The sequence below is a fragment of the Sprattus sprattus genome (genome assembly GCF_963457725.1).
Source record: "Sprattus sprattus genome assembly, chromosome: 15".
In the NCBI taxonomy this organism is placed as follows: domain Eukaryota; kingdom Metazoa; phylum Chordata; class Actinopteri; order Clupeiformes; family Clupeidae; genus Sprattus; species Sprattus sprattus.
The window spans coordinates 47,501-57,500 of record NC_137913.1 but is presented as its reverse complement, the minus strand read 5'-3'; the positions used below and the strand labels follow the sequence as shown (position 1 = coordinate 57,500).

General features: G+C 46.0%; 1 protein-coding gene across 1 annotated transcript in view; it reads left to right on the top strand.

Moving 5' to 3' along the window:
* Positions 1-10,000, top strand: part of myo10 (myosin X) — a gene marked incomplete at both ends in the record, with an annotated part of 53,850 nt that overhangs the window by 30,188 nt on the left and 13,662 nt on the right. The window contains 4 exons of the mRNA XM_080851876.1: positions 5,225-6,250; positions 7,319-7,439; positions 7,711-7,954; positions 8,993-9,088. Coding sequence (XP_080708002.1) covers positions 5,225-6,250; positions 7,319-7,439; positions 7,711-7,954; positions 8,993-9,088 — 1,487 coding nt within the window. The remainder of the gene's footprint in view (positions 1-5,224; positions 6,251-7,318; positions 7,440-7,710; positions 7,955-8,992; positions 9,089-10,000) is intronic.

Below are 10,000 nucleotides of genomic sequence, written 5' to 3'. Positions count from 1 at the left end.
CATATAGTCCTAATCCAGTGTAGTCCTAATCCAGTGTAGTCTCATATAGTCATAATCCAGTGTAGTCTCATATAGTCCTAACCCAGTGTAGTCCTAATCCAGTGTAGTCTCATATAGTCCTAATCCAGTGTAGCCTCATATAGTCCTAATCCAGTGAAATCCTTATCCAGTGTAGTCCTAATCCAGTGTAGTCTCATATAGTCCTAATCCAGTGTAGTCCTAATCCAGTGTAGTCTCATATAGTCCTAATCCAGTGTAGTCTAATATAGTCCTAAACCAGTGTAGTCCTAATCCAGTGTAGTCTCATATAGTCCTAATCCAGTGTAGTCTCATATAGTCCTAATCCAGTGTAGTCCTAATCCAGTGTAGTCTTAATCCAGTGTAGTCTCATATAGTCCTAATCCAGTGTAGTCCTAATCCAGTGTAGTCTCATATAGTCCTAATCCAGTGTAGTCCTAATCCAGTGTAGTCCTAATCCAGTGTAGTCCTAATCCAGTGTAGTCTCATATAGTCCTAATCCAGTGTAGTCTCATATAGTCCTAATCCAGTGTAGTCTCATATAGTCCTAATCCAGTATAGTCCTAATCCAGTGTAGTCTCATATAGTCCTAATCCAGTGTAGTCTCATATAGTCCAAATCCAGTGTAGTCTCATATAGTCCTTATCCAGTGTAGTCCTAATCCAGTGTAGTCTCATATAGTCCTAATCCAGTGTAGTCTCATATAGTCCTAATCCAGTGTAGTCCTAATCCAGTGTAGTCCTAATCCAGTGTAGTCCTAATCCAGTGTAGTCCTTATCCAGTGTAGTCTCATATAATCCTAATCCAGTGTAGTCCTAATCCAGTGTAGTCTCATATAGTCCTAATCCAGTGTAGTCTCATATAGTCCTAATCCAGTGTAGTCCTAATCCAGTGTAGTCTCATATAGTCATAATCCAGTGTAGTCTCATATAGTCCTAATCCAGTGTAGTCCTAATCCAGTGTAGTCTCATATAGTCCTAATCCAGTGTAGTCCTAATCCAGTGTAGTCTCATATAGTCCTAATCCAGTGTAGTCTCATATAGTCCTAATCCAGTGTAGTCCTAATCCAGTGTAGTCCTAATCCAGTGTAGTCCTAATCCAGTGTAGTCCTTATCCAGTGTAGTCTCATATAATCCTAATCCAGTGTAATCCTAATCCAGTGTAGTCCTTATCCAGTGTAGTCTTATATAGTCCTAATCCAGTGTAGTCTCATATAGTCCTAATCCAGTGTAGTCCTAATCCAGTGTAGTCTCATATAGTCCTAATCCAGTGTAGTCTCATATAGTCCTAATCCAGTGTAGTCCTAATCCAGTGTAGTCTCATATAGTCCTAATCCAGTATAGTCCTAATCCAGTGTAGTCTCATATAGTCCTAATCCAGTGTAGTCTCATATAGTCCAAATCCAGTGTAGTCTCATATAGTCCTTATCCAGTGTAGTCCTAATCCAGTGTAGTCTCATATAGTCCTAATCCAGTGTAGTCCTAATCCAGTGTAGTCCTAATCCAGTGTAGTTCTAATCCAGTGTAGTCCTTACCCAGATAGCAAAATCATTATGGCCCAAATTTGGGCCAAAACTGGCATGCCATTTTGGCAAAGCTTTGGAATGATGTACGGCCCAAATTTGGGCCAAATTAGGCGTGCCAAAAGAAAAACAAAAGGAGGCCAAAACCCAGCCAAAACCAATTTTGGAATACCAAACCTTAGCCAGAAGTATCCCAAATAGATGCCAAAACCCCCAAAACCTTACCAAAAAGAAGCCATAAATGACCCAAAGTGATGCCATAACTGACCCAAAGTGACCCCATAAATGACCCAAAGTGATGCCATAACTGACCCAAAGTGACCCCATAAATGACCCAGAGTGATGCCATAACTGACCCAAAGTGTTCCTATTTATTTATTTATTTATTTATGTGGTTTTATGGAAAAACCTTTAATGTCCTAGTATTATAGGCTCATATATGAAGTTACATGGTTAAACTGTGTGCACAAAAAAAATGAAACAATATATTTTAAATTGATATTTTTTTTATTACAATTCACTCTCGCTGCTCCTGGTTGGGAGCCGGCTGGCGTTTTTTCCTCCCGCCCTCCCTATCCCCAGCCCAGTAATACCATCGTTTCACAGCCTCCGCAATCTCTAAATCAGTAGCGGTCGAGCAGGTGGGGTTGCGCCTCACTGCGTCTGAAATTGAGGACATACACAAAAAAGGTTTTCAGTGTCAGTGATTTTAACAGATGTAACTGGATTTAAACAGAAAGAATGCATGCTACAATCTTCTTCACTATGCAAAGTTCCAACTGTAAGCGTTGCCAAACAAACTCATCATGTGGAAGATAGGTGTGAGGGTTCTGTGGGTTTTGTGTTTTCCACAGAAACATTGCAAACATACTTTGAGTTCAGTTCTGTTAATTTCTACTAAGAATATAATTGTCTGACAGTTGAATGTTTGTTTCAGCCTGATATCCCTATGGAGCCTTTGGGAAAAATGATCAGAGCCTAGAACAGGATGCTTGTGTGAACAGTGATTAACAGTTTAAATGCTTACCCATCACTGCCTTTAGCTGCAATTTCTCAAATGCTATTTTGCCATTTAACCCTCGCCAGGATTTTTTTTTGGCAAGGTAATTTTTAATAGCTTGTTTCAATATTCGCCACACTGGGTCTTTTACATCGGCTCCCCCCGCCAATCCAAGAGTGATGACCTATAAAAGAACCAGTGGCATTAGGTATCAAAAATAAAAGTACCATTGTTTGATAAATCACTCAGCGTACCAGTCTTAGAGAAATCAAAAGCAGCTCACCAATTCCGGACAAAGGTCCCGCTTGGTTGCGAGGTCGCCCTCCAGAACCTCCAGTGCCTGCTCATTCCCCAGAGGGAAATAAGCAACATGCCAGGTGGTGGTGGTGGACATCCTCTGCCCTCCCTGGATGTGTTTGTGGAGGTCCTGGAGCATGTGGAGCATGGTCTTCTGCTGGTCAATAACAATTTGTTGGTTGACCAACACCTCACGCAGAAGAGCTGAAAAACAAAAACAAAACATTTAGTATTAAAAAGCAGTTTTAAATCCTCAAAAAAAGGACATGTGTTTCAGCAGAAAGATATCACACAGTGATTGGGGGGGACGTGCATGTGTCACTCTCCTTAATTTTTGCTGCGTTAATCGCGTGCATGGAGGCGCTAAGTGGCCTAAGCATGGGACAGTGCGTGACAGCCAATCATGAATTAGTCAATGTTCAAAATTCCCGGCGTTTGCGCAGACTTTTGGCAAGAGAGATGCCAAAGCGCGCCCGTAAGTCATGAGATGCGGTCCCGCTCATTACAATTTCGTCTGGTTAACCAGACATAAGCCATAACTAAGCCAGGGCTGACAACGGACACCGTTTAAACCGGTTAAATGCTAGCTAGGCGTTTTATCCACTAGAAATAGCTAGAAGGAAAATAATGACCGGCTCACTGAATTATAGCAAATCCAACATTAGGCTATTTAAATGTAACGTTGCGGAGGGCATGACGGGCGTTTAAAACAGATAAACGAATATGAGTATCTTGATGTGAGCAATAATAATGTCTAATAACTTTTTAAAAGAGAAAAAAATGCGACTTACCTTAGTGTGTAGCTGGGTGTAATGTGTAGCTGGGGCTCTTCTCTGTGCATCGAATGTTCAAAATTCCCGGCGTTTGCGCAGCCTTTTGGCAAGCCAGAGAGATGCCAAAGCGCGCCCGTAAGTCATGAGATGCGGTCCCGCTCATCACAATTTCGTCTGGTTTACCAGACATAAACCATAACTAAGCCAGAATAACATGCCGCCCTTTATTTATTATGGCAGATCATAATCAAGCCACAGATCGCCCAAAAGACTTAGAGGGAGCTTTTCATGTGCCAAAAGAAGCCCAAAGAGGCCATATGTATACCAAAACAAAGCCAAAATGATTTGCTATCTGGGGATCCAGTGTAGTCTCATATAATCCTAATCCAGTGTAGTCTCATATAGTCCTAATCCAGTGTAGTCCTAATCCAGTGTAGTCCTAATCCAGTGTAGTCCTAATCCAGTGTAGTCCTTATCCAGTGTAGTCTCATATAATCCTAATCCAGTGTAATCCTAATCCAGTGTAGTCCTAATCCAGTGTAGTCTCATATAGTCCTAATCCAGTGTAGTCTCATATAGTCCTAATCCAGTGTAGTCCTAATCCAGTGTAGTCTCATATAGTCATAATCCAGTGTAGTCTCATATAGTCCTAATCCAGTGTAGTCCTAATCCAGTGTAGTCTCATATAGTCCTAATCCAGTGTAGTCCTAATCCAGTGTAGTCTCATATAGTCCTAATCCAGTGTAGTCTCATATAGTCCTAATCCAGTGTAGTCCTAATCCAGTGTAGTCCTAATCCAGTGTAGTCCTAATCCAGTGTAGTCCTTATCCAGTGTAGTCTCATATAATCCTAATCCAGTGTAATCCTAATCCAGTGTAGTCCTTATCCAGTGTAGTCTTATATAGTCCTAATCCAGTGTAGTCTCATATAGTCCTAATCCAGTTTAGTCCTAATCCAGTGTAGTCTCATATAGTCCTAATCCAGTGTAGTCTCATATAGTCCTAATCCAGTGTAGTCCTAATCCAGTGTAGTCTCATATAGTCCTAATCCAGTATAGTCCTAATCCAGTGTAGTCTCATATAGTCCTAATCCAGTGTAGTCTCATATAGTCCAAATCCAGTGTAGTCTCATATAGTCCTTATCCAGTGTAGTCCTAATCCAGTGTAGTCTCATATAGTCCTAATCCAGTGTAGTCCTAATCCAGTGTAGTCCTAATCCAGTGTAGTCCTAATCCAGTGTAGTCCTTATCCAGTGTAGTCTCATATAATCCTAATCCAGTGTAATCCTAATCCAGTGTAGTCCTAATCCAGTGTAGTCTCATATAATCCTAATCCAGTGTAGTCTCATATAGTCCTAATCCAGTTAAGTCTCATATAGTCCTAATCCAGTGTAGTCCTAATCCAGTGTAGTCTCATATAGTCCTAATCCAGTGTAGTCCTAATCCAGTGTAATCCTAATCCAGTGGAGTCCTAATCCAGTGTAGTCTCATATAGTCCTAATCCAGTGTAGTCTCATATAGTCCTAACCCAGTGTAGTCCTAATCCAGTGTATCCTAATCCCTCTGAAATCTCTGGTGTGTGTGTGTGTGTGTGTGTGTGCTCATTCTCTGGATAGAGAGAGGACGCACAAGGCCAGTCAGAGTTTGTTGTGGATGACATCACACCTGAGAAGATTGCACACCTGCCTGCCGGCACACATGAGGAAGACACACCCCCATCTGCAGATTTCCTGATGTGTCAGATGTTGCCAGGTGACGAGGTCTTGCCAGGTGGTGAGCTGTTGCCGGGCGATGATGCGTTGCCGGGTGCTGATGCGTTGCCGGGTGCTGATGCGCTGCCTAGCGACGAGGCGTGGCAGGTGGAGGAGATCCTGCGTCTGGAGCGAGAGATGGAGCGTCTGCGGCGCAGGAAGGAGCAGACGGAGCGCAGTCTGGGGGCGGAGTCTCTGCAGCGGCTGCAGCGCATGCGTGACCTGCAGCTGCAGCGGCTCGAGTCGCAGGCCAGCCGCGCCGCACAGCACTTCCTGCACGCGCTCAACTTCCACGAGATCGACGAGTGTGTGCGCAGCATCGAGAGCACTCTGCCTGAAGTACACAACACACACACACAGGCCTGTGCCAGCACACAATCACACAACACACACTCACACAGCACACACACACACAGCACACACACACAGGCCTGCGCTAGTACACACTCAGACAACAGACACACACACAACACACACGCTCGCTTGCCCACCCCAGGCAGAGAGGAAGAGGATGTAGATGAAGGCCTGGGCGCGGATGACTCACCGAACCCCAGTGAGATCGGCCAATCAGATGGTCCACGGACTAGCGTCATCCGCAGCGGAGACGAGTCGTCTGAGGAGGAGGTGTATGCTAATGAGCGCATGACCCCGCCCACACAGCCACACAGCACCAATCACAGCATTCCTTCCAGTAGTGGCTCCACCCACTGCACTGTGTCACCAGGAGAGGGGGAGGAGCTTATACCTCCAGATGAAGACTCTGAGGATGAAGATGTTGCTATGACAAGAAGGGAGTCGGTATCCCATGGCAACCGATGGCCATCCCAGCAGCGGGACTCCATAGCAACCAGCTCCAGCTCAGGGGCACAGTACTACAGTTCAGAGGCATCGGTGAGGACACACAAACACACACACACACACACTCTCACATACACACACACACACGCGCACACACACACACACACACACACACACACAGTACTACAGTTCAGAGGCATCGGTGAGGACACACACACACACACTCACACACACACACACACACACACACATACACACACACACACTCTCACACACACACACACACACACACACACACAGTACTACAGTTCAGAGGCATCGGTGAGGACACACACACACACACTCACACACACACACACACACACACACAGTACTACAGTTCAGAGGTATTGGTGAGGACACACACACACACACACACTCTCACACACACACACACACACACAGTACTACAGTTCAGAGGCATCGGTGAGGACACACACACACACACACACTCACACACACACACACACACAGTACAACAGTTCAGAGGCATCGGTGAGGACACACACACACACACACACACACACACACACACACACACACACACACACACACACAGTACTACAGTTCAGAGGCATCGGTGAGGACACACACACACACACACTCACACACACACACACACACTCACAGTACTACAGTTCAGAGGCATCGGTGAGGACCCACAAATACACACACACACACAAACACACACACACACACACGCAAACACAGTGCTACAGTTCAGAGGCATCAGTGAGGACACACACACACAGTTTGTGATGTGTTAAAAACACGTTTGTTATGTGTTAAGAAACACGTCAGTTTGTTGTTTAGTTTGTGATGTGTTAAGAAACATATTAGTTAGTGGTTTAGTTTGTGATGTGTTAGGAAACACAAACTTGTTATGTTTTGGAAACAGACCTACCTCACACATACACAAACACACGCACACAAATACAGGCAGCGGTGAGGACACACACACACACTCCCATGTCATTATATTTTACATATTATTTGAAACATGTGGGAAATTGTTATGTTTGGGTAACAGACCTACCTCTCTTCTGTGTGTGTGTGTGTGGGTGTGCGTGTGTGTGTGTACGTGTGTGGGTGTGTGTGTGTGTGTGTGTGTGTGTGAGACAGGTTGAGGAGAGTGATGATGACTTTGACAGATGTGACTCGGATGTCGATTCTTTGGGGCGAAGAGATTCTGTCTACAGCTGCGTTACACACCCTTACTTTCACAGCTTTCTTTACATGAGAGGTATACACAAACACACACACACACACTCACACACAATCACACACACTCACACACACAAACACACACACACGCATACACACAAACACTCACACTAACATACCCCCTCACATCACACTCACACTCACACAAATATACACTCACACTCAAACAAATGTGTCTGTGTGTGTGTGTGTGTGTGAGTGTCTGTGTGTGTGTGTGTGTGTGTGTGTGTGTGTGTGTGTGTGTGTGTGTGTGTGTGTGTGTGTGTGTGTGTGTGTGTGTGTGTGTCCAGGCGGTGTGCTGGGCGTGTGGCGGCGGCGCTGGTGTGTGTTGCGGGACGAGACGCTCCTGTGGTTCCGGGCGCGTCAGGAGGCGCTGAAGCAGGGATGGATCCGGAAGAAGGGCGGCGGCCGCTCCACGCTCTCCCGACGCAACTGGAAGCGCCGCTGGTTCGTGCTCCGCCAGAACAGCCTGCTCTACTACACCAGCGACAAGGAGGACCGCCTGAAGGGGGCGCTAGACCTGCGCTCTGCCAGGTAGGAACCCTAACCCTAACCCTGCTGTACTACACCAACGCCTGAAGGGGGCGCTAAACCTGCGCTCTGCCAGGTAGGAACCCTAACCCTAACCCTAACCCTAACCCTGCTGTACTAACCCTGCTGTACTACACCAACACCTGAAGGGGGCACTAGACCTGCGCTCTGCCAGGTAGGAACCCTAACCCTAACCCTAACCCTAACCCTGCTGTACTAACCCTGCTGTACTACACCAACACCTGAAGGGGGCACTAGACCTGCGCTCTGCCAGGTAGGAACCCTAACCCTAACCCTAACCCTAACCCTGCTGTACTAACCCTGCTGTACTACACCAACACCTGAAGGGGGCACTAGACCTGCGCTCTGCCAGGTAGGAACCCTAACCCTAACCCTGCTGTACTACACCAACGCCTGAAGGGGGCGCTAAACCTGCGCTCTGCCAGGTAGGAACCCTAACCCTAGTATAGGGGTTAGTATAGATGGTGAGGGGGTTAACCCTTGATAGCTCTGAATCCAGCAATAAACTGTAGACAATGGAACCACGAGGTGAATCAAATATCTTGGTGTTTATTTCCTTACGTGCGCCTGCAGGGAGTCAATTCCAAATCATGTAGACAGGGTAAAGACTGAATATCATTGTACAGTGTTACTTTTTATAAGGTCAGCTATGGGAGGTCACAGGTCAATGGGGGTGTTACTGTTTAGTTACTGGTCAATCATGGGATACCTTGGGGTGGTAGGTCTAGGTTGGCAAATGGGGATGTAAGTGGGAGGGGAGGTGAGATGACCACCACCCCCCCACGGAATGTTCCGGAACATGCTTACCTAAGGTCCTGATATGTGTATTACATAGGCCATGAATAGGGAGGGGATGTCTAGAGAGGTTCCGTTTAGCATAGGCCATGGGTGAGGGTGGGGGACAGACTGTGAATAAGCATGTCATGCACACACACAAGAGCATTCATGTATGCAATGGTAATTATATGTCTATATCAATTTCCATCAGTAAATATTCATGATGTGTATGTGTGTTGACAGACAGGTGTACGAGTGTCCAGACAGGGTCAATGGGATTGATGTTGTGATGCCAGACCGCACCTACCATCTGACCTTGGAGTCTGCAGAAGATGCCAGGTATGTATGTTTACATTTACATTAACATTTAGTCATTTAGCATACGCTTTTGTCCAAAGCAACGTACAAGGGAGAGAACAGTCAAGCTAAGAGCAATAAAACCTGGTGTAGCAATAAATACTGCTTTTTTTTTTTTTTAAGAAATAGAAAACGACATAGAAAGAAAAATAAGTTCTGGACTGTCACTGCTTAAGTTAAGCCAAGGTGCCAGTTAGGAAGGGAGGTGCTCTCTGAAGAGTTAGGTCTTCAAAAGCTTCTTAAAGATAGAGAGGGACACCCCTGCTCTGGTAGTGCTAGGCAGTTCGTTCCACAAACATGGAACTACAAATGAGAATAGTCTGGATTGCCGTGCTTGCACAGACGGCAGAGCCAAACGACGCTCACTAGATGAGCGCAGCGTCCTGGGTGTAACAAGAGCATTTATGTAGGTGGGAGCAGAACCAGCAAGCACTCTGTAGGCAAGCATAAGTGACTTGAACTTGATGCGAGCAGCCAGTGGAAATCAATGAGTAGCGGGGTGACGTGTGCCCTCTTTGGTTGGTTGAACACCAGACGCGCCGTGGCGTTCTGGATCATCTGTAGACAGAGAAGATGTGTGCTGTGAAGGTCAGGGAGGTTTCTTGCTGTTTTGGATGGAGCAACAGGTAAAGAGTCAATATTGATATTGACAGAGAAGTGGTCCCATCACCGACCCTTGGGGCACCCCAGTGGTGAGGCGGTGAGGTACAGACAGCTGACCTCGCCATGACACGTTGAACGAGGGCCGAGTGAGGTACAATCAAACCAGGAGTGCGCCTTGCCTGAGATGCCCGTACTTGACAGTATGGACAGAAGGATGCGGTGGTTGACTGTATCAAAAGCAGCTGATAAGTCAAGGAGGAAGATGAGCTGAGGATTGAGCTGCTGCTCTAC